The sequence below is a fragment of the Cynocephalus volans genome, chromosome 9, assembly GCF_027409185.1.
Source record: "Cynocephalus volans isolate mCynVol1 chromosome 9, mCynVol1.pri, whole genome shotgun sequence".
Classification (NCBI taxonomy): Eukaryota; Metazoa; Chordata; class Mammalia; order Dermoptera; family Cynocephalidae; genus Cynocephalus; species Cynocephalus volans.
Window position 1 is genome coordinate 65,202,019 of NC_084468.1, and position 26,064 is coordinate 65,228,082.

Below are 26,064 nucleotides of genomic sequence, written 5' to 3' on the forward strand. Positions count from 1 at the left end.
CCATAAGCTTGACAAAAGTGGCTGCAAACTTCTAGCAGCTATCTTGGAAAGAAACATAAGTTTTAAAGTTTCCAGTCTCCAACACAACAATAACCTAGTCTGCAACTGAGGAGAAATTCCTCCAGTGGGTTCTGAGGGGCTGAACTCTGAATATACAGTGTGTCACACTCTTCATCATCCCCACAGTAAATACAGCAGCAGGATTCACGGGGCTGTTTCTTATAACACCTCTCAATATAAGTCAAAGCATCACACAGAAGTGCAAAGTTTAAGCATTTCAAGAGGGGCCAACATTGTATAGTCTGTAGTCAGAAATATTGTTTAAAATGATCCAGTTGTTAATCACTATTTCACATTATTATGTCTCAGATTTTCTAATGTTTTCAGATGCTAATGATATATTAGGGAATTCTTTATCTTAGATGATATCTGAAATAAGTTTTGTTTGACATATCCTAGTCAAAATATATCAGTATTGACAAAAGTCCTTAGAATGGATAAATCAGACTTTAAAAAAACACTAAAATTCCTGAATTGTGATTATGATTATGAATGTAGTACCTATGTGGACATAAATGGTCATTCCCCAATAGCCAAATAAAATAAAGCACCAAAGAGCATTAAATAAAAGTAATTAGAAATTAAGAATTTATTTATAAGTTTTCATCTTTTTTAGAAATAAAAATGTTTAAAAAACAAGAGTTGCAAAAATGATAAGTAACTTTGTTATATACTAATTGTTTAGGTGTATTCTGTAAATTCCAAATAAGTAAAATAATATAAAAATATATTTTCAAATCTTTATAGAACAAAAAGAAAACCACATTAATCATTAAATACTTCTGGACTTTCTTTACTCCTCCCACAGTTAAATTCACAGATATAAAAACTGATGTACATTTATAATCTGAAGTACAAATCCAACGGCCAAGTAATTATAGTTTATTATGTGCAAAGTAGACATTTCATATTTACTTGCTATGGAAAGCAGAGTACAGGGTCAATGGAGAATAATCATTAAACACTGATTATATTTAAGAAAATGCTGTTGTATAAATGTACAATAGTACATATACTTTTGGTAATTATGTATTTCTCTTTTTAAGGTAAATAGAGCGTTTAGATATAAATCTTTCAAAGGTTATCTTTGAAGATCTGTGAGGTGACTATGTTATTTCAGATTTGATGAACAGTAATTTGTCAGTAACCTTCTTAAAAAACCAAGCCAGGAAAGGACTTTTTTGTTTTTTCTTTTTCTCCATGTGGTCGGTTTCACTCTTAAGAAAGGCCCGATGCAGTAAGAAGATGGATTTCACAAACCTCTAAAACAAGTTTGTGAACTGTCAACTAAAGACACCACCTCTGATGTGGATGGTTTCATTCAATCCATGTTCTACCAACTTTATATCTTCTAGATCATCTTTTATGATGCTAATCAAGTGGGTAAGGCCTTCCTGTTGTTGTTTCAAATGCTAAAATGAGTTGAAGAAAAAAAATATTAATGTATTACTCTTGTAAACAGTAAGATACTCACAGAAGAGGACTCCAGTTTTTACTATTTTACTAGCAATACAGTACGTAGTAACTACATACAGCAGGCATACATATTTACTTTTGCTAATAACACTTTTATGTGACTGACAGTGATAGACATTCTAAAGAACTGTAAAATCAAATACACAATGAACAATATCTTCAACAGAAGTTATGTTTTTCAGAGAGCTATTCCATTTCTCAACCTTTGGTAAAAAAAGGTATATTAAAACAGAACTGAAAGAAGGTACTCAAATATAGATTACTAGCAAAATAATCATTCTGAAAACAGAATTTTCACATTTTGAAGTATACAGTATACAGTGATGATAATGGTGATGACAACTACAATTGCTAACACTTTTTGAGTCCTTCCCACATGTTAAGGTGTTTTAATAGCTTTATGGATATTAACTCACTTAGCTCATTTAAAATACTTTTGAGCACCCTCTGGGGTTCCATCATCATCTCTACTTTACAGTTAAAGAAAGTGAGACACAGGTAAGTTACCTGCCCAAGGTCATAAAGTAGATGGTGAGCCATGATTTAATCCCAAAACAATATACTGCTTTTCATCATTTTAAAAAGATAGTTGTTTATATTATTCCCAGTTTTATTGCATATATAAACTCTTTAAGATAGATCTTCATGACAATATGCTAGAATCTGTCTCAGTTAATTTTATTGCAAATAATTAAACAATGAAATATAATCGAGTGTGTGTGTACTTTCCAAGAACCTATGAGCCAAAGCTGTTTTATCCAACAAGTTTTTAGTTGGATAAAACAGCAATATCCATTCTAAAGCACATAATAAAATTGGATTTATTGATGACATTTATAACCATCTAAAATCCTCAGGGCCATGCCAACAGTTTAATATGTTCCACAAAGTTCACCATCTTAATATGTTTCCTTTAGACACAATCAATAGTTAGACAGCTTTCAATAAACTGATCTGTATTTCTTCTAATAAAAATAAGCTACAGCAGTACTCCTCAACTTCTTCATACAACATGAGCCTTAGACAAATGGCTGGAGGTTCTGGCCACTCTAACCTCCACCCAGATCCGCTGAGGGGATCAATAACTCAACATATTAGTAACTTATGTGTGGCACACAGGTTGGGAAGGTATCATCCCGACCTTCCCAAAGGTATGCTTCTCAAACTTCAACATGAATTCAAATCACTCTATGACCCTGCTAAAATGCAGACTCAGGAGGACTGAAGTAAGGACTGAGATTTTGCATTTCTAATGACCTCCCAGGTGCTACTTGCTGCTGCCTACAACTTTAAGTAGCAAGGTCTAGAGAACTCTAGCACACCTAAATTCATCTTTTTGGGGGGTGTGCTAGGGTGCTGATTCACTTTTTATTATAGTGGGGGGAGCTGATTCACCTCCTTTTCCTGTGGTAAAATAGGCATAACATAAAATTTGCCATTCTTTCCATTTTATAGTTCAGTGGCATTAGGTATATTCACATCGTGCGACAATCACCACCATCCATCTCTAGAACTTTTTATTTTCCCAAACTGAAATTCTGTATCCATTACACAATAACTCCTCATTCCCTCCTCCCCTCAGCCCCTGGCAACCACCACACTGTACTTTGGACTACTCTAGGTACTTCGTACAAGTATACGTGGAATCATACAATATTTGTCCTTTTACGACTGGCTTATTTCAGTTAGGATAACATCTTCAAAGTCCATCCATGTTGTATGTAGCATGTATCACAATTTCCTTCTTTTTCAAGGCTGCATAATATTCCATTGTGTATATATATATATATACCACATTTTGTTTATCCATTCGTTGATGGACCTTGGTTACTTACACACTGTGGCTACTGTGAATGATGCTGCTGTGAACATGGTGTACAAATACCTAAGTCACTGCTTTCAACTTCCTTGGTTATATATATCCAGAAGTAGAACTGCTAGATCATATGGTTAATTCTGTTTTTAATTTTTTTTTTTGTGACCGGTAAGGGGATCGTAACACTTGGCTTGTTGTCATCCGCACCACGCTCAGCCAGTGAGCACAACGGCCATCCCTATATAGGATCCGAACCCGCAGCCTCAGCGCTTCCAGTGCCGCACTCTCCCAAGTGAGCCACGGGGTCGGCCCCTGTTTTTAATTTTTTGAGGAACCACCATACTATTTTCTATAGAGGCTGCCCATTTTACATTCCCTAACAGTGCACGAAAGTTCCAGTTTCTCCACACTCTTACTAACTCTTATTTTCTGGTTTTTGGGGAATAGCCATTCTAACAGATGTAAGTGAATTTATACTTTAAAAAGTGCATCCTCATGCGACACTCACCTGCTTGATTTCTCTTAACAGATCTGCATCTATGTAATATCTTTCTTCAGATTTGACTGCTCCGAAATGATTCTGCATCCTTATTTGGGACATCAATTCATTTAGTCGGCCCTAAAAATAAGACTGAGTCAAATAACAACCACTAACAACAGTAATCACTTCTAAAAGATAATGTTTTCTTTTGAAAGGATGATTTTAGAACCATCTATTAAAAATTTCTCATTCTCTCTCTGAATCATGACCAAGAGTTTACTTTAGAAAGGAAGTTTTAATTAATGAAAAATGTTCAGTAAACACAAATATACAAAACTCTTGTGTCTGAAGATTACTTAACATTTTTCCATGGATCCACATGAAACAAATTATACCTTTATGCTCTTAAAGGTGCTTACCTTGAACTGAGTAGGTGCATTTAGTTCACACTGAATTGTATCTAGCTGAACTCGCAACTGCTCTTCATCAGCCTGGATGGCATAACCACTCTTCCTTTGAATTTCCTGTTTGATTAGGACCTATATATACAAAGAAAAGCCACCAATACCAATAGAATCATCTCTTTTCAGTTACACAAGTAATTTTATTACAATTCATTGTTGACAGAATTCAGCTGAAAATTACACTAGGGCTTGCGCAGCCTTATATAACACCAAGGTCACAGGGTTTGGCCATCCAGCCACCAAAAAAAAAAAAAAAAAAAGAGGAAGGGCTTAATAATTCAAGATTTGAATTTGAATTAGGCAAAAGTTATCACATAAGTATGTTGATATATGCCTAACAATTACTTTAAAACTATGGTATTTTATGGCCTTTAAAAAAAAGCAGTACAAAAAGTAGGCAACATGATACTGGTTTTAGACATTTACGCACAGCCTTTCAAAATCAAGGGTTCTTTATGTAAAAACATAAGTCTATAACATTTAAGTTTTTAAAATTAATTTTATTAGACTTTTTTCAGATTACAAAAGCAATATGTGCTTGTTAAGAAACTATACAATATGAGAATATACAAGGCAAATTTTCTCCCACACCCTTGAGACAAATAATGGTAACCTATGTTCATTCTCCTATACTTTTCCCCTTGCTCATATAAACACAGAACACATACCACAGATCCAAAATAAAACCATACAATATGTTATTCTGCAACACCCTTTTTTTGCCAACTTAACAAACATCAGGAGAGAGAGTCTAGGGTAGCAGCATCTAAAGGTAGACCCTTGATCTGCCCCTACTCTCCAACCCCAGGTTGTTTCCTGTTAAAAACTGAGCACAAGCCCTTCCATACTTTTATCTCTGCTCCTGTAACCCTATCTTTTTCATAAATACACATACACTGGTTTTCAGTGACTAATTTTCAAAAAAATGGGATATTATATACATACAATTAACAAAGTGAACTCAATTAAAACCTCACGAAAATCCTTAAGAGGTGTACCTCTAAATTTGTTTTTTCAATGGCTTCTTACTTTTTCATGTATTATTAACCAGTAATCTATCCGGTCATTACTGTCTTGACGGGCATACACTTTGTTTCTAGTTTTGACACCATGAACAACGCTGTAATAAACATGTCTGTACATATATCTATTTACGGGTATAGATTCTGAAGAATGAGACTGCTGGGATTAAAAGTATGTATGTTTTCAGTTCTAACAGAAGCTGCTCAGATTGTTTTCCCAAAAGATACTAACAGTTGAGATTTCGTTTAATGATTAAGAACTACTCTGCATTTGCTCTTCTGTGAATTTCCTTTACGCATATTTTGTCCACATTTCAATTGGGTTTTCCTGTCAAATTATAGGATCTCTATATAATATGAATATCAACACTACAGCTAAAATCAGTGCTGTTTGCAAAAGTGCCTTTTTCTGAATCTATCACGACTACTGACAAATGGCTTTTGGAATTTTTTGCTATAGAAAATTTTCTAATTCTTACGTAGCCAATTTTGTTGACAGTATCTAGCTTTCTGGTCAAGTATCTCTATAATTCCCATTATTTATTAAATAAACCCACTAAATTGAAATACCACCTCTGTCAAATATTAAATTTTCAGACACACTGCATCTATTTCTGATTCTCTATTCTGTTCCATGGATCTTTATGCCCAATCCTATGCCAATGTCACACTGATTGATTATAAGAGGTTTAAAATAGGTTTTAAAATCTGGTAAGGGAAGTCTCTTTCACTATTTCTCTTTTGTTCCCCTAGAAGCTAGTCTCACTTACCCTTCTTTATAAACTTGAAGAGCACTTTAATCAATTTTTTAAAAGCTAACTCATTTTTAACTTTAGTAGAGTGGATATTACATCTTCGCATCTAAGAATATGGTTTATCTATTTGTAAAGACCTTAATTCAAATTTTGTACTTTCCTCATAATTTATTCATATGTACTTTACAGTTTTGTTATGTCAGTGAATGGAACATATTCCTATTTTCATTGATAATATAAAGAAAGCTGATTTTTGTACTTTTATATCTAGCCACCTTACCACATGACAGTAATTCTATAGTTTATTCCCATGGGTTTTCTAGATATACAATCACGTCATCAGGAAAAAGAGATCATTTAATCTCTTTCCCAATGTTTACAGTAATTATTTAATTTCCTTGCTCATTATATTTATGAAAACCTCCAAGATAACACTGAATAATAATGTTAATACTGGGTATCAGGGTCTAGTTTCTGAATGGGATTTTAGTGTTATACCTTTTAGAATATTTGCTGTTCATTTTTGGTTACAGTCTCTATATTACATGTTTTCCTTTAATGTGTTGACATAATAAGTTATGTTGGCAGATTTCCTGTTATTGAACTAATCCTGCATTCCTAAAATAAACCATACTTGGTCACAGTATATTCCTTTAGGATTTGATAAATAGCTGGATTCTCCTTGATTATACTTCCTTAAGAATTTCTGGTTTTGTGGCCCAACTTACTGAGGTTTAATCCACATACAATAAAATGCACTTTTTTTAGGTGTACAATTCTATGAATTTTGACAAATACAAACAGTTGTGTAACTATCACAGTTAAAATATAGAACATTTCCATCACCCTAAAAAGTTCCTTCCTGCCCCTTATAGTCACTCCTCTCTCCTCATCTCTAGCCCCTGGCAACTACTGATCTGTTATCTGTCCCTAATTTTGTCTTTTTACATAATGTCATATAATTGGAATCGTGCCTTACATAGCCTTTAAGTCTGGCTTTTTTTACTTAGCATAATTTGCATCTTTTTATCATTAGAAATCTGTTTATAGATTTCTTTTTTTGAGGAGCGGAAAACAAATAGAGATGTAAATAGTACAGCTGCTTTGAAAAACAGTTTGGTAGTTCCTCAAAAAGTTAAACACAATGTTACCATATGACCCAGCAATTTCACTTCTAGGTTTATGCCCAAGAGGAATGGAATCATACATCCACAAACACACTTGTAAGCAAATGCTAATAGCAACATTATTCATAATTGCCAAAAAAGTGGAAACAACCAAAATGTCCATCAATTGATGAGTAGATAAATAAAAATGTGGTATATTCAAACAATGGAATAGTATTCAGCTGTAAGAGGAATGAAGTATTATTACATGCTACAGCACAAATGAACCTTGAAAACATTATGCTAAGTGAAAGAAGCCAGTCGCAAAGACAAACATATCATAAGATTCCATTTATATGAAGTATCCAGGATAGGCAAATCCAGAGAGACAGAAACTGGGTGCTTAGGGGGTTTTGGGGTGAAGAAAATGTTCTAAAATTAATTGTGCTGATGACTACACAAGTCTGTGAATATTAGAAACCACCGTATTCTACATTTTAAATGGGTGAATTGTATGGTATGTGAATTATCTATCAATAAAGTTGTTAAAAAAGAGAACAAATGAGGGCTGGTAGGTTAGTTAGCTCAGCTGAGTAGAGCATGGTATTAGTAACACCAAAGTCCAGGATTCAATCCCTGTACCAGCCAACCACCAAAAGTAAATAAATAAAATAAAGTGAAATAAAAACAAATAGATAAGCTGTCCACATTTTTCTTCATTTGTCTGGAATAATTAAAATAACACTGGTTAGCTCTTCAATGGTTAGACAAAATTTAGCAATGAAACTGTCTGGCCTTGCTGCTTTTTCCAATGGTTCATCTTTAATAACTTACCCAGTTGCTTCTCTGGTGTATTAGTCCATTTTTGTTGCTTATGACAAAATACACAGAACTGGGTAAATTTATAAAGAAAATGAAAGACCATATATCTAGAAATTTATTGAAAGAAAATGAAAATTACTGCTTATAGTTTCTGAGGCTGGAAAGTCTAAAGTCCATCTAGTGGTGGATCTCACGTTGCAAGACAGTGGAAACAGAGCACAGAGAGAGCAAGACAGACTCTCCTCTTCTTTTAAAGCCCTCAGAACCATGTCCCTGACCACCATTTTTAATCCATTCACTACTGAACGTTCCTACCATTCAATCACTTCATCAAGGCCCCACCTTTCAATTACGATAATAGGATTTCCCACACTCTTAACAGTCACAGTGGGGGCTAAGTTTCTAATACATAAAACTTGGGGGGGAGGACAATTCAAGTTCCAGTGAGTTGGTCGGGAGGACATAATTCAATCCACTACATATGGTATTTGTCTAAGTTTTTTATTTCTCTGTACATTAATTTTGGTAATTTCAATTTGATTAAAAAATCATGTTTACTCTAGGTTCCAAATTTGTTGCCCTAAAGTGCACACAGTTTTTTCTTATTCTGTTCTATATATCTGTGGTAATGTCTCTTTTCTCACTACTGATTTTGTACATTTTGCTCTCTTTTTCCCTTCTTCAGGTCATGAGATGTTTAGCCATTTCAATGGTCTTTTCAAAGACAACTTTTCAATTTACTATTTCCACTATTACTTTTTCTACCGTTTCACTGATTTCACATTTATCTTATTTTTCTCTTAGTTTCTTCTGACTTGATATTCTTCTTAACATGACTGCTAGCAAAGTTCCTTTATCGTGTGCAGTTGATTTTTTAAAATGAAGACTTTTTAAGGCTATAAATTTTCCTGAGTACAGCTTTAGCTGTGTTCCACTGAGTCTGGTATGTAATATTTCTGTTTTCATGATAGTTTATAATTTCAGTTTTGTTGCTATTCCTTCTTTTATTTCCTCTTGTTAATTTGGAAGTTCTGTCCATTTTCAACCATTAATGGTTACACTCCCTTTTCTAGCACTCAAAATCAAAATGTGTTTTTCTATTTTTTGGAAACCAGGTATCAATGATCTCAAACATGCTTTCCTTGCAACAAGATGCTTTATTTCTTTACTGCTTTCCTTCACCGTCTCACTAAAGATGTGAACTATAGAATATTTTTACTTTCCTCATCCAACCCTGTGAGACCTCTCCTACAACTTCTAGGTTTTACTGAGAAAGTCTGGTATTTTTAGTTTCAGACAACTATTTCCTTTTAGTCTGTTTTTTCCTATTAATAAAATCCATATTTAGCACATATGTCACACATTTGGTCTTATAAATGCTGAAAAAAAAAATCCCTACCTGTAATGTTCTATGGGAAAGATCCATGAGTTTCCTCTTGTATTGTGCAATTTTGGCCATAGTTGTAGTTTGATTCTTTTGTAGCTCACTGATATCTTCAGATATGATCTGTTTTAAAAAAGTGTTTTAGGTAAGCCAAGTATAGACATCACATTTATCAAGTACACCTATATGCAAAGTCTAATTCTGAGATAAGCCTAAGATTCATCTCTCAAAATGTAAGCTCTTTCCTTTAAATCTACCTTTATATTTCTTCCCTTTTTATACATCTAAAAATTAAAAAGTACCATTCAAAGATTTCTTTAGAACTCCAGGATATTTTGTGATGAGGAAATGTTTAGAAAGAACAAAACATATACTTCAGAAATAATTAAGAAATCTGAAGTAATATTATGGAATAGTCAAAGTAGTCTAGAGAGCAAAGAAAATTACCAGGGATAAAGAAGGACATTACATAATAATAAAAGGTAAAAGTGCCAAGAAAACGTATCAATCCTAGATAAATATGTACTTAACAACAGAGCTTCAAAATATATGGAGGAAGAACTAATAAAACTGAATGGAGAAAACGACAAATCCACAACTGCAGCTGGGAGACTTCAACTCTCCTCTCACCTTCATCAAACTAGTAGACAGAAAACTCAACAAGAATATAGAAGAACTGAAGAATACTGTCAACCAACTGTATCTCACTGACACTAACATAAAACTCCACCCAAGAACAGAAGAGTACACATTCTTTTCAGTCTCCTGATTTATGAAACCTTAACAAAGATAAAAGAATTAAAATCATACAAAGTTCTCTGACCATAATAGAATTAGACTAGAAATCAACAATAAAGTACCAGGAAAATCCTCCAAACACTTGAAAATTAAACATACTTTTAAATAATCCATCGGTCAAAACATCCAACAGTCACTAGAGACTGGGAAGGGGAGGGGCAGAGGAGGGGAGGTTGGGAGAGTTTGGTTAATGGATACAAAATCACAGCTAGATAAGAAAAATAATTTCCAGAGGTCTACAGTAGTGCTAGGCATCTATGATTAACAATAATTTATTGTATGTTCTCAAATGGCTGGAATAGAGGAGCTCAAATGCTCTCATCACAAAATGATAAATTTTTGCAGTGAATATGCTAATTATCCTGATTTGATCATCACACACTATATACACGTATTGAAATATAACTGTACCTCGTGTCAAAAAAAAAAAAAAACAGTCAAAAAGAACTCTCAAGGGAAATTAGAAAAGATTTTTCAATGGATCAAAAATGAAAATATAACATCAAAATTTGTGGAATTCAGCTAAAAAGTGCTTAGAGAGAAATTAATAGCATTAAATGCTTACATAAGATCTCAAATCAATAATATAAGCTGCTACCTCAAGAAACTAGAAAAAGAAAAGAAACCCAAAACAAACAGGATAAAGGAAATTATATAAGCAGAAATTAAATCAAAAAACAAAATGAGTAAAATCAATGAAACCAAAAGTTTACTTTTTGAAAAGATGGATAAAATTGACAAATCTTTAGCAAGAGTGATAAAGGGAAGAAATAGTTTCTTTGCTCTTACTCTGAAAAACTTTGGTCACACCCCAGTTACAGTACTGTGAGCAACTCATTTTAAAAGTGATGCTGATAGGGGCTGGTTGGTTATTTCACTTGGTTAGAGCATGGTGCTGATAACACTAAGGTCCAGGGTTTGATCCCTATATCGGCCAGCTGCCAAAAAAAAAAAAATGTTGCTGATAAATTTGGTGTGCCCGGCCTAAGATGATGAAGGGTATGGAAACCATGTTACATGAGAACATGAGAAACCACGGCGGACTTTTTAGCCAGAGAGGAGAGAATACTAAAAAGGAAAATTGACTATGATGTTCGAATATCTGTATGGCTATCATATATCCACAAAGCAATGCCAGAGAAAATGGATGTGAATGGTAACAAGGCAGATACTGACTCAATGTGAGAAGGAAAAATTGTACCAATTAGAGCTGGTTGACAATGAAATGGGTTCCTTCATAAAACAGTAAGCTTTTCATTACTGAGTCTGAATGACTATCTCATCAGGAATTCCACATAAGAGAATATGAAGGTGACCTTTAAGAACGTTTAGGTATTTGATTATAAAAGTCTACTTTCTGAACTAAAATATTAAGTAGACTGAAGCAATCAATAATTTAAATTTGCTTCATCAGCATACAATAACATACCAAGACAATTATATTATGACAATATAAAAAATCATAATTACAGCCTTCATTTTTGTTAGCCCCCATAAGTAAAAGCATTTAATAAAGAAAATATGCAATCTCTGGCTGGAATCAGAAATGAGAGCAGTTAATTTGCTAAGCCAACAATTCTAAATTCATTGTTAAATTATATCAAATCATATATATATGGTTTGGGGAGCCTATCAAAAAAAGTAGTTGTATAAAACTATAACCATCAATTTACAACGTACACCATATTGTTTCTCTGCAAGATAAAAATAGGAGCATGGTAAAAAAAAAAAAAAAAAAATTAAATGTCTATAATTCCTCTTCCTACTCCCAGGGCCAGAGAATGAAAAGCTAAATGCTTACTTACATCTAACCTGGTCTGATGCTGCTTAGTCATCTGATCTTGAACCTTCAGTCTTCGGAGAAGTTCTTTGAAACCAACCATCGGTACAGGAATTAACCTGAAGAAATACAGGTGGTCGATTTTCAGAGTGTAAGTCCATTATTACAAAATACAAGAAGTTAAAGTTTTCATAGTAACATTCATGTAATTTTTTCATGTAAGTTTATATCAAATTTCTAGGGTTCTTTTTTTCTTTTGGCAGCTAGCTGGTACAGGGATCAAACCCTGAACCTTGGTGTTATATCGCCGTGCTCTAACCGGCTGAGTTAATCCACCAGCCCAAATCTCGAGGGTTCTAAGGCAGATCTATGCCTTTGAAACCAACAATGTTACACCATAGAGATTTTATTCAACCACATACTTTACAAGTGAGGAAATACAGTTCAGTCAAACGATTGCATTATTAAATGAGAATGTAATTAGGAACTGGCACTCAGATTTCTCCATTCTTAGATAGTTTTCACTGCAGTTTGCTACCTTACTAGTTGACATTTTCAAAAAAGCTATGAAAATGAAAATAAACTCACTTCTAATGTAAGAATTATAAATAATAGCTCGCATTTGTTTGCTTCCCAAGTAGCAAATACTGTCATATCAAACAAGATGAAGATACACTTACTTTTCAGAATCAGGGTTATCCACCTTGGCTTGTTCCCAGATAATAGGATCAACACCTACCACAAAGAAAAAATATTTATTCTAAAACAAACTATTTTTCATTTTTATAATATTTGTATGAGAAAGGCTTTCCTGAAGTAAGACCCAAAACCTAAAAGCTATGTTGAAAAATGACTGTCAAATATGATCACTATAAAAATAAAAATTTTCATAGCGTAAAGCTAAAAAAAAGTACAAATTGAAAGGAAATACCTATAACCTATAGGATAATAAACTAACCTCCAGAACACAGAAAGAGCTCCTGAAAAACAAAAAGACAAAAAAAATCTAACAGAAAATGAAGGACACGAATAGGTAATTCCAAAAAATGCAAATGTCTAGTTACTAAACATATGAAAAGATGCTCAACTTTACTAGTAATCAGGAAAATGCAAATTAAAATAAGTATTATTATTATTATTATTATTTATTTATTTATTTTTTTTGTCTTTTTGTGACTGGCTGCACCGCGCACAGCCAGTGAGTGCACCGGCCATCCTTATATAGGATCCGAACCCGCGGCGGGAGTACTGCCGCGCTCCCAGCGCTGCACTCTCCCAAGTGCTCCACGGGGTTGGCCCTAAGTATTAATTTTTAAAATAATTTTCTGCCACTGATAGCCAAAAAAAGATGAGGAAAATAACACAATCCTGTTACAAATGTAAATGGTAGAATTTTCTCTAGAGGGCAATTTGGCAATATCTAGCATACATATCTAACATACATATTACTGACTCAAATTTCATTACCAGTGATCTACTCTAAAGAAATATATACCCATGTGTTGTAAGACATATTTACAAGGATAATAGTTGTTGCATAGTTTGAAAAAGTGTAAAGACAGAAACAACCTAGAGGTTAAGTAAAGTAAGGTGTATTTGTGGAGTACTATGTAGTGATTAAATAGAATACGACTTATCAAGCATGATTGGGTTTTCACACTGTTATATGAGATATGCCTCCTCCTAAACCTTGCTACGACTTGGAACATAGAAAAGAAAAAAAAAAACCAGTAAGATTTACCTTCATGTACTGACATGGAAAGTACTAAGAAATACTGTTAAGTGAAAAGGCAAGCTGTTAGTACATGTACAGCACAATCCTTTTTTAAAGGACCTACATGTACATATGCTTACATTTAAAATCACAAATAGAGGATTAATAGAGTACAGTCAATTATTAACTGGTTACTTCTGGGAAAGGGAGGTAAAGGGAATCTATCATGTACCAATCTAGTTATGCCATCTAGAATTTTTTACAGTGAGAACAAATTAAGGTTTTACTTCAATACTTGGTTAGAACAAGAGATAAATTAGAAAACATAAATGAAAATATTACGAGTTAACTACCTTTAGGTAGATGAATTATGGACTATTTTTCTTTAGTTCATTTCTAATAAACATATTAGGTATACAATAAAAAGACTAAAAAAATGAATTAACACAGTAGAAATATTCAAAATTATGTCCTCAATAAGCAGACACGTGATAAGTTGACACTGTTTTTTTTAAAACATTAGTAATCAGCCAACTCCTCCCAAAATAAAGGGAGCATTTATTTCTAAATCCTTCATTTTCTCAACTCTATGACTCTACAAACATACCAGCTGGAGGATTCTGTAAAAGCTGTTTGATCTGTGCAGGAGAAAGTTCTGTTCTAGTCATAGAGAGGGTTACACCAAGTTGCTGCAATTGTGTTTTTATATTGGCTTGCTCAAAATGAGCATATAGTGTTGTAGCTGGAACTCTTCTTGAAGTACCATTTGGAGAACGCTCAACAACATAAATGACAACTTCTGTCCTGGTGGGAAAAAAAACAATTTATAAAATATGAATTACATATCTCAATGCAGCATGTGATTTTAGAAGGGTGCAAGCTGAATCCAGAAATGGTTGTTTTAGAAGCAAAGTAAAAAATTTTTTCCTAAATCTCAGAAAATAAGAAACCTTTACTTAATGTTATGTTCATTTGTAAATCGAATGAGAAAGTTAAAATGAGACAGGTAAATAAGATAGTATTTGTAAAAGAGCTTGCTTAGCTGCATTATATAAATGTTATTTATTATTTTTTCTAGAACCAGGAAGTATTTTGGGGATTCTGCTAAAACTTCCAGATTGCGTCCCTGCAATTTAGACCAAGTAAAATCTGAACAGGTATTATATCTCATTAATAATAGTAATTCTTCTAACCCTAAATATCCAAAAGCAAATGCCTTGCCACTAATACTGAAAATTATACATAGGACAAGAAAAGTAAAGCAATCATATTTATCCATGAATAGTAATCAGTTAATAAAACTTTCCAATAACATCTTTGTGGCCCTCAGTATGCACACAGCAATGAGCAATGATAAATGTTTCTTCCTGGTCCTGAATGAAAATCTAAATTATTAACATTTAATAAGTTAAGGAATCCAAAATTTTTTTTTTAAAAAAAGCTTTTAACTTTAAACCAATATTTCTATAAATACTGAATAATCACTATCTGAGAAAAAACATCCTGCTGAGATTTATATATATATATATATATATACATATATATATGTACACATATATATACATATATATATGTACACATATATATATACATATATATATACACATATATACATATATATATTTTTTTTTTTTAATTTTAGTTTTTGACTGGTAAGGGGATCGCAACCCTCGGCACGGTGTGGTCTGCACCACGCTCAGCCAGTGAGTGCACTGGCCATCCGTATATAGGATCCGAACCTGCGGCCTCAGCGCTACCAGCGTCACACTCTCCTAAGTGAGCCATGGGGCTGGCCCCTGCTCTGAGATTTAATTTGTGCTTCAGCAACAAAAATGCTATTGATCACTCTCTTTGGACCACGGCACACAGAAATAAACAGTATATTTAACGTATACTTACTGATCATCTGGCAATGTTTTAATACCCTCCACATTTACAGTAAGGGTCTGGTTTCCTCCCAAAACTTTATGCAATGATTCTACCAACTGCTGTTGCTGGCTTCGAATATCTATTTCTTTTTTGTTGAAAACTAAAACCACTAGCCCATCTTCATCTTTATTATTGGGCATACAACTATAACCTACTGCCTGTGGAATGATAAAATAAACAGTATCAAAAATACGTACAGATCTTAAATCAGGTATTTAATATTAATAGCTTATTATCTACTAAAACAAAGAAAACAGGTTAATGTCTGGTTATAAAAGGAATTATGATTCTTCCCACCACTCTGTGCCCTAGGATGTCACACAATTATAAAGAAAAACTGTTTTACCTAAGGATAACATAAACCTATAGAGTGAAATTAAAATGTCACCTTCAAGAGAGTAAAGAGCTTTCTCCTCTCAAAATTTTTGATATCCATTTATTGTTGGGTGTTTCTGAACCATTGAAACAACTCTGCATGCCATTATAAAAATGACTGCAAACATGGAGCAAATGTAATTTACTGTACTACACAATCCCTGACATGACGGATGGATTTATAATTTTTCAACTTTACAATGATGCAAAAGCAATATGCATTCAGTAGAAATCATACTTTGAATTTTGATCTTTTATTTTTATTACTTTTATTTTTTTATTATTATAAAATAGGCTTTGTTTTAGATGATTTTGCTCAGTTGTAGCCCTCAGCATGTTTAAGACAGGCTAGGCTAAGCTATAATGTTCAATAGGTTAGGTATATTAACTGCATTTTCAGCTTACAATATGGGTTTATCAGGACGTAACCCCATTGTAAGTCGAGGAGCATTCGTATATCTCATTCATGGAATCTTAAACTTAAGTTTTAGATATATAAAGAAGTGATTTACAAATAAATACTTTTAAAGTACAGTAATGACATTGTCAACTTACAAATACTAAAAAGAATGTCTACATCATTTTCTGGTTTCCTGTAAAATACAAAATTTTTTCCCCATTATATTAAATATGAACAACTATACTCTCTAAAGAATTGCTCCATTAGATAGAAGTCTTTTATTCCTTGTCAATACTTACATGTAACTAAAAAAAAAATAAAATTCACTAAGCATACATTATGCATTTTACCATATGTATGTAATACACCAACTTTAAAAAAAGAAATTTAAATAGTCATATTCAATCTATGTCTACTATTGTATACCTCTCGGTCACTAAAGTATTAAAATTTCAACTATATGCACTCAAGAGACATACTGGTTTTTTTTTTTAGACCGATGAAACAAAGAGATGTTCTCTAACAAGACAGGCTGACCACTTTTTATTGTTTAACCATATTAAAGGGTCTGACCCTCAGCCTTGTAGCTCTAAACACAGGGTTATGTATACATTGAATAGGTTTTTCTTTTTCCTATTTTTTAAAAAGCTGATTTATTTTTTAAAATTTTTTAATTGAAACGTAATTGACTATACATATCTGTGGGTACAGCATTGAATATCAATATTTGTGTGCAAAACGTGATCCTCAAATCAGGAAAAATTACTATATTTATCATTACACAATGTAATCATTTTTTGTGGCCCTTTACCAATTTCTCACTAACCACCTGCCCCTTCCAACCTCTGCTGGCCTCAGTTCTGTTCTTTTCTTTTGAAATTTATTGAATAGGTTTAAAAGACTGCCACAGGCCAACATAACCCACAAGAGGCAAAAGTATATAAACTGGATTGCAGTACATTCATCTGTTATGAAAAATGCACTGCCAAATAGACCTAAATGCTCTCACTGGCTGAGGAACAGATTCTCTGAAGTGTCAAATTAAGTGAGAACGTTGGTAGGTAAGGAATCAGAACAAAGAAAATGGTCTATATTGTTTTAATGGCTTTGGCATCTAGCTATAATGGTGGCAATAGGGTTATACATGCCTAGGAGAATTCCTGTCTGCTGGTTAGGGTGAACTTTCCTAACCGTTGTTAGAATACCACTAAATTCTAGTTTGGGGTCTCCCCTTCATAGGTGCCATGCAGGTCATTCCCCTCCTGTTAACACTTTTTCCTCAGTTACATATCACATTTTAGTCACACCTTCCTATAATCACATTTTGGTCACCTTCAACCACACACATGTAAGAAATCACTTCAATTTTAGTATTTCTACATTTTTAAAGTAAGTATAATAATACCATGTTCAAGGAGTACTAAAGAACCAAATAAGTGTTTTCTTAATATTTTAATCTATCATATTCTCTCTTATACTCTCTCTTCAAATGAAGATCAAAAGCAGTGTTAATACCTTAAATCGGCAAAAGGGATTTTCTTGTGTGAATTCCACTGGTGGAATGTTATTGTTGAAATATCCTTTTCCTGTTCCCCAAAAGGCCTGAAGTTGATTCCACTTTGCCAATATAGCATCTCTCTCATCTCCCAATAATGTTGGAGCAGAAAGAGCACTCGCAGTATTTATCAGTTGGTTGGACTGGGTAGGAGCTTGTGTAGGCTGACTGAAGAGACCACCTAATGCTAAAAATGTACCCAAAATTAGTTAAAAAAAAAAAAAAAAATTTAATCAAGTCATCCTAGGTGTGGTAGGCAGAATAATGCCTCCCCCCAAGATGTCCATATCCTAATCCACAGAAAATGTAAGTATGTTATCTTACATGGCAAAAGGACTTTGCAAATGTGACCAAATTAAGCATGCTGAGATGGAGAGATTATCCTGGATTATCAGAGTGGGCTCAATGTTATCATAAAGGTCCTTAAAAGTAGAAGAGGGAGCTCAGAGTCAAAGTGAGACTTGAAGATGCTACTGCTGGCTTTGAATATGGAGGAAGGAGCCGAGAAACGCAGGAAGACTCTAGAAGCTGGAAAAGGCAATGGAATGGATTCTCCCCAAGAGCCTCCAGAAGTGACACAGTCCTGCTAACACCTTTAGACCAGTGAAACCAATTTCTGGACTTTTGATCTCCAAAACTGTAAGATAATAAATTTTCATTGTCTTAAGCCACTAAATTTGTGTTAATTTGTTATGGCAGCAATAGGAAACTAATACACTAGACCAAACCTTATAACATTAAACTTGCTTTTCTAATGATACTGTTAATACAAATTAATTCCAAGCCGGAACACAAATTGGATCCATAATATTAAACCCACACCAAAAGAAAAAGGAATGCAATGCATATGGACATGGAAAAGTAAAGTTTATGGAGTTGTAGGAGTTTTTTCTTTTTTAAACTGTTGTACTGCTGTTTTATTAGTATAGTACAATTTATATTTACTAATATAAGCTAAAAAAAGAATCACTGTTACACCAGTATCAGCTTAATAAACACTTTTCCTTCTCTTATTACAAAGAAATATATAATGAAAAGAACAACAAATGGACTAACCATCAGGATTCTAGGCTAAAGCTTTAAATGGCTGTGTAACTTTGGGCAAGTCACTTTACCTCTCTGGGCTACAATTTCTCTAATGGAAAGAAAGGCAAAATTGTTAGTTAGAATTGGTAATTACTTCCCAAAGTGTGAGATAAGTAAATACCATGGTACACGAAATTATAGCTGTCAAGAAACAACTGAGTCACTAAATGGCACTAATTCACGTAATAAAAAAAATCTCTTTTGATGATCTGATTATATCATGGCTCTTTTACCCTCCAGAAGACTATTACTGATTCCCAAATGGGCATATATGAAAATTGGAAAGAAGTGGACTAAAAGTCAGAACACTTGAACCCTTGTTTATTATAAGTTCGCTTCATAGCCTTGAGCAAACTATTCCTGGGCTTTATCTTCCTTTACCTTCAAATGAGACAAACTATGATCTACACTGATTTACATTCAGCCTTCTCTTTTATACACACTGGATCATGACCACACTAGTCTACTCAAAATTCACTAGCTGGAAGGCACTATTCAAATTATAAGCCTTAGCATATTAGACTTCTTGTATCTTCCTACCTTCTCAGGGCCCTCATGCTATTGATTATTCCCTCAATCCCCAAAGAAAATCTTCGACTTCTGTTGAACACACATCCTCCTTGAAAAGCTTTTCTCCCTTAGATTTCCTGACAATAGTCTCTCCTTGTTTTATTTATTTATATATATAAAAATATCCATCCGTCCATCCATTCATGCATTCATGCAACAAGTATTTAATGAGGGGCACAATGGAAGGACTAGGGAGGGAGAACTGAAATGTGGGGGATCAGTAAGGAGCAATAAAGTATAAAATACTAGAGAAATGATCATACTAGAAGATGGATTATAAGAGGGGGTTTCTCTTTGAGTATTGTCAGAGGACTACCAAGAGAGGAAGAGATGGGTGAAACCCAATAGTCTTTTGGAGAATCCTGGATAATCAGTGCTTTGGCTTGGAAAGGAGGTCTGGTGGTTGTAGGGAAAGCTGAATGTCTCTTTTCCTCTCGATTCACAGGTATTGCCAATCAAGATACGTATAGCTGTGGCTGGTAAAAGGGAGCCAAAGAGTATGAGATGCACATGATGGGTATGGGGGAGGAGGGAGGAGACAGTAGTCTAAGCATTTTGGGGTCAATACCTACTTGACTTGGGGGTAGGGAATGGTAGCAAGAGATGGGCTTCTCTTCCTCTGCCTATTCATTTAAATGTTAGTGTTTCCAAGAATTGTGTTCCAGTACTCTCCTCCATCTTACTCTAGAATCAAGTCTAGTGCTTAAATACTACCTATGTTCTGATGATTTTCATATCTAATATTAAGCATCAATAATAATAACTGCAATGGATTAAAAAACAACAATTAGTTTAAATGACTGAGTTTCTGACATTAAAAAAAAAACTGGACACCTTCGGAGAATGCCAGAAAACCAACTTTCTATTCTGAAAATTAGTAACAAAGGGAAAGTATCAACCAAACAGATGAGGTAAAGCTTCTCTCTACAGAAGTATTCCCATAAATAAATGGAAAAGAAACTGAGGTGGAATAGCACCATCTTGTGACCACTAACAAATTGACGGATCTGGGTAATAAACACCAATGGCTGCTAACATTACACAAAAAAAGAGACAATCAGACATTATATGCCTCTTGATAAACAATACACTACCTATAAAAGTCTTGCAAACAAAAAACTGAACTATCAATATAAATAACCCCCAGCTCCAATCTGATTATTAAGAAATACAGAAGACAAAGGAATATGTTAAACTATACCATAGGAATGCAATCAGTGAAGTCCTAACTAAAATACCCGATTGGACAAATGACCTTATTTCTTCAACAAGTTGAAAAATAAAAAAGGGATAAAAGGGAAACCTACAGAGATTTAAGACAGGCAAAACTAAACAATAGTGCTTACACATTTGAATGACAAAATCATAAAGAAAAGTAAGGAAATGATCACCATAAAAGACAGGACCACAGTTCCTCTGATGAGGAACTAACTAAGTGGGGAAGTTATTGGGAGGGGAATGTGGTGGGCTTCTGAAATGAATGGCTAGGGTCCATCTCCCGACATGGGCAATGGTTACAAGGGTGTTCACCTTATATGCAATTCATTAAACTGGACTTTTGTACAGTTTTCCCTATTTGTGTTATTATTAACAACAAAAATTTAAATGAAATAATCCTAAACACAGGGATTATAATCGTAATCATGGCCATCAGTCTTCACCCTGTTACTATCACATATAAATATGAAAATTAGTTTTTGGAATCCTTTGGAATATAACAGTTATAATTCTTCAAAAAAAAAAATAATTCACTAAGAGTGTTTCAAACAATGCACTCGATAATGTTAGCTATTATTATTAGGGTTTTATATTTGAAGATGAAAACCTCATACTTACTAGTTTGCTGCTGCTGCTGTGTATTAAATCCTCCAAATCCCAGTCCAGTTCCCAAACCAGTACCTAAACCAGTACTAGTTCCTGTTGTTGTGCCAAAGCCAGTGCCAAATCCAAAACCTTTGTTTTGAGTACCACCAAAGAGTCCTTTGAATGAAAAATTGAAATTGCACAAGTTAAAAATCTGACATCTACTTCATTTACTTCTACATATGACTTAAGATGGCATCTTACCAGTAGTGCCTGTGTTAGCTGGGGCAGAAAAACTGAATGCAGAACCTGCAGTTGTAGATGTTGTTCCAAATCCTCCAAACCCACCTAATTTAAAAAGGATAAAAATAGAAAGAAAAAATCTTGTATACATAAAGGCAATTTCTTTTTCAAATTGCTTTATAAATAACTGCTACATAAAAAGTCAAAATACTAGTATATTGATCTAATTTTTTCTCTCTTTACTTTTGACTTCAATTTTTTTTTAATTCAAAATATTACAACACTCACTTGTACATATCTGTGGGGTACAGTGGGCCAACATCAATTTTTTAAAAACTATACTAATCAAGAATGTTGTAAGAAATAAGCAACTATGTATTTAAAATAGAAATACCACAATGCTATATATACCTTTCAAATAAAGGAGTGATTAACAGTAAAAGCTGAGAAAATATGTTAAGCTTATTGCCATAACTTTAAAATGACTATGTACTTTTCAAGTAAGGATTGCAAATTCAAATGCCTACAAGATTTAGACTGATAACATTAAGGAGTAAAGTAGTCTAGGTGTTTACTGACATGTGGATCTATTTGAAGTGAAATTTTAAAAATAGCAGCAGTTCCTAAGTTCCAGCAGATTATTATTACAGAAGAATGGTAGTTTAGTTAGTGTTATATATTCCCATTTTTTTCCCCAAGAGATATAGGAAATCTCGATCTTTAATGTAAAAGGTATTGATTTTTAAACTATTATTCAACTTTTTTTTGCAACTAATTCAAATAATTAAAAAATAGCGTGTCAAGCATATCATGTTGCCAGTCTACAACCTTGCAGACTGCCAACAGTCTGCAACCTTGGTTTTGGTGAATTAATTTATATCTACATTAGCTAATATTTCTACTTAGTCTCCACCAACACTAAGCAACTTTTCAAAGGAAACATACCAGTATATTTATCTCTGTACAACAAGAATATGTCTCTTGAAAGAAGAGTTAAGGGGGGAAAAAAAAAGTGGAAGCAGTGGCAGGAAAACTAAGCAAAACTACCCTCAGGCCTCTACACCAAAGTTTGGCAACTCTGACAAATTTCATTTCTAAATAATCCTAGAGATTAAATTAATCTTAACCATATCTAACTCGATATATGAATGGAATGGAATGCTAGCCAATCTGACATTATTTTATTTATTTATTTTACTTATTGTCAGTCTTTAGCTGATCATCAACATAGCATCAAGACAAATGTTTTAACTATTATTGCTGAGTTATGCTGCAGGTTTTCTGGGATTCTAACTTTAATCTCACATATTTCTGGTATACAAGACAGATTAATCAAGATTGTAACATAAAAGATATAAGAAGAAAAACCCAAAACATTTGATATTAATCATATAATTCCGATTTGGAAAATTACTCAAGAGTAAACTGCATGTTAAGTGCAGGCACAACCAAATATTCTATTTACTTGAGGTTCTATTGCAGTACTGCAAATTGTAAATCTTTTGTTAAAAATCACCTAAGGTATTAAGTACTGTTCTTAATCTCTATTCATTACTCCTCATTTCCATAGAGTAAGTATGACATAATCTGAATTGGCTACACAATAAAAACAACATTAGTCAGTATCTTATGCTCCACAATACTAAAAACAAATAGTTGGATCTGCAAGGATACAAAATTAAAAAGTGAACATGAATTTCTATCAACCCTTTGCTGGCAGTTAATTAAATATATAAAAGTAGTTAAAACACAGTTTTATATCACAACTCAAAACTTAACAGTGATAACTCCAAATGAACATGAAATCAAGCAAATAACAAGTTTTATTTACTGTTGTTGAATTATGAGCTTGGTGGCTTTATTTGGAAACACAAATTTCAAAATAAGGTTTCTGTTTTACCCAATGCCAATTTTAAGCAAACAGGGAAAAGTAAACATACCTAAGGACAGTGATATGTGATCACTTCAAATATATCTTAATGACAATAGATTATTTTGTCTTTGGTATTTTCAAATATTCTTCAAACTGTTTTCAACTCAGATGCTACAGTGATATTTACATTGCAGTAACAAGTGAATGAACAAAATAGCAGACTTCCCAAATAAGTTTTAGGGAGTAAATAATGTTTACCAAATGCATATAATTGGCATGGGCATAAAAGGCATAATGTAAGAGAATATGGACGATAAATTCATATACGAGCAGCTGAGGAACAAAATTTTTCTGTAGGGTCATTGTATGTAAAGTACACATAAACCTATTTTAAATTTATTCATAAGTATCCATATATATATATAGTAGTGCTTTGCAAAAATTTTAATGATCTTGAAACAATCCACATAGATATTAAAATTTTCATAATTATCTTTTTGAATGCAAAGATGTCTAGCCTACCTTTTAAAACTTAGTGCTATCTGACAATAAATTAAACTGCTCTCTGAGCATTTCCCAAAAATTCAGTAAAGAATTAGGAATTCTTTTTATAAGTAGTTATCATGTAGAAATGTATCCTAATCTGCTTAGCTGACCAAAGAAACACATTAGTAGTAACAGTAGTGGTACAGGGGGAGGAAGAGTAGGAGGAGGAGGGGGAGGGGAGGGGGAGGGGGAGGAGGAGGGGAAGGAGGGGGGAGGGGAAGGAAGAAGGAGAGGGGGAGGGGAGGGGGAGGGGAGGAGGAAGGGAAGGAGGAAGGGGAGGGGGAAGGGAGGAGGGAGGGGAGGAGGGAGGGGAAGGGGAAGGGAGGAGGGAGGGGAAGAGGGAGGGGAGGGGAGGAGGAAGGGGAGGAGGAAGGGGAGGAAGAAGGGGAGGAGGAAGGGGAGGGGGAGGGGAGAGGCAGGAGGGACGGGGAGGAGAGGGAAGAGGAGGAGGAGGAGTATACAGGTTAAAAAAACAAGAGGTTACTGCTGTTCGTATAAGACTTGTTTCTCTTTGGAAACACAAGGACAATAAAATGAAATCCCAATGAAAGATACAGAAAAAATGAAAAATGACTGCAGGAGTCCAAGAATCCAGGATAATAGGCCTGAGTAATGATTATTATTACTATATCTAATAATTTGAAGGATATATTCTATTCAAAATTACAATCCATCCCAAATTCTTATCATTTGGAAGATATATTCCATTCGATTAAATGAAAATTTAACACGGGAACATAACTTGCAAGAGTTTCCAAAACCACATCTTTGTAAAACAAAATTTGATACAAATGTTTTTGATTCGACATTAGGAAATGCATTTCCTTTCCTTATTAGACAAGTCACTGTTCCTTCCCAAACTCTAGGAACCACAAAATATTCTTGGACTCCAGCTCCCAACACTCGTTGCACATACAACCCGCAGTTATCTACCTGCACTCGCCAGACTGTTACCAAAATTGAACGGAGTCACCGAGGTGGTAGAAACACCGAAATTCCCAATATTAAAGTTCACTGCTGGATTAGCAGTTAATCCGAAACCCCCAAAATTAAACCCACTGGCGGTGGAGTTGGCAGTCTCAAGCCCACCAAATCCTGATAGGCGTGTAGGCAAAGAAACAAACAAAATTTTAAAAAGGGGGAAAGGGAAGGAGAAAAAGCAAGCAAACAAGATAAAGATTAGAAGAATCAGCAAGAGATTTCAAAGAACAGAACAAACCTGACTTTGCACCAAACAAGTTAAGATAGCAGAGGAGGTGGGGAGAGACGGAAGGAACAGGAGCGTGAAGTCCCGTAGCGGGCACCACAAAGGGCCAGGGGGGAGGCTCCCGTCCCTCCGGGGCTAGGACCGCGGCAGCCGCAGAGCAGTGCGCGGGGATCCCCAGCCCTATCCTCGCCGACTCCGGCAGCGAGAGCCGCGCGAGCGTTCCCGCCCGTCCAGAAGGCTGGGGTGGAGAGAGCAGGAAAGATCTCGGGCACGGGGAGAGGGAAGCAGCCTCCAATCTCTCCAAGTCAGACTCAGGAAGCCAACCACGGAACACAGGGCCCTGCGGGGACCCACGGCGGCAAGCGAGCTCCGGGTTGGGCCTCCAGTACCCGCGGCCTCCTCAGGAGCCGCCTCGGCCGCTCTACCGCCGCCCGCCCTTTACCAATGCCCCTCAAGTATCCGCGCGAGCGGGAGTCCCCAGGATCCCCAAGCCTGTAGGAGTCGGACAGAGGGGACGGACCAAAGGCTTCCTCTCCTTCCCAGGAGAAGGTCCAGGGGGGGCCACTCACCCGCGGGGGCCGCGGGGGCTGCAGCGGTGCCCGAGGTGCCCGAGGGAGCCCCAAAACTGAAAGCCATGTTGTGAAGGTAGGGGACCAAGGCGCGGCTCCGCGACGCTCGGTACGCTCCTCTTTTCGGTCCCGGCGGCAAACCGTTTAGCCGGATCGCAGAGTTCCGCCTCCTTACTGGCCGAGCCTAACAGGCCGGAACGTAGTGGGTGGAGACCGGCCCGCTTCCGGGC

General features: G+C 34.9%; 1 protein-coding gene across 2 annotated transcripts; it reads right to left on the minus strand.

The window, feature by feature from the left end:
* Nucleotides 1-753: 753 nt before the first annotated feature.
* NUP54 (nucleoporin 54) lies at nt 754-25,940 on the minus strand. Of its 2 annotated transcripts, XM_063108153.1 has the most exons (13): nt 25,835-25,940; nt 24,992-25,153; nt 21,661-21,744; nt 21,430-21,573; nt 17,898-18,124; nt 15,578-15,765; nt 14,286-14,482; nt 12,645-12,699; nt 11,990-12,083; nt 9,402-9,509; nt 4,253-4,372; nt 3,861-3,971; nt 754-1,472 (listed from the first exon to the last, which is right to left on the minus strand). In XM_063108153.1, exons 1-13 carry the CDS (start codon nt 25,899-25,901, stop codon nt 1,344-1,346), a joined length of 1,686 nt encoding a protein of 561 aa, XP_062964223.1. In that variant the 5' UTR covers nt 25,902-25,940; the 3' UTR covers nt 754-1,343. The 2 variants fall into 2 exon arrangements, with proteins under 2 accessions (XP_062964223.1, XP_062964224.1); XM_063108154.1 differs by lacking the exon at nt 24,992-25,153.
* Nucleotides 25,941-26,064: the final 124 nt, after the last annotated feature.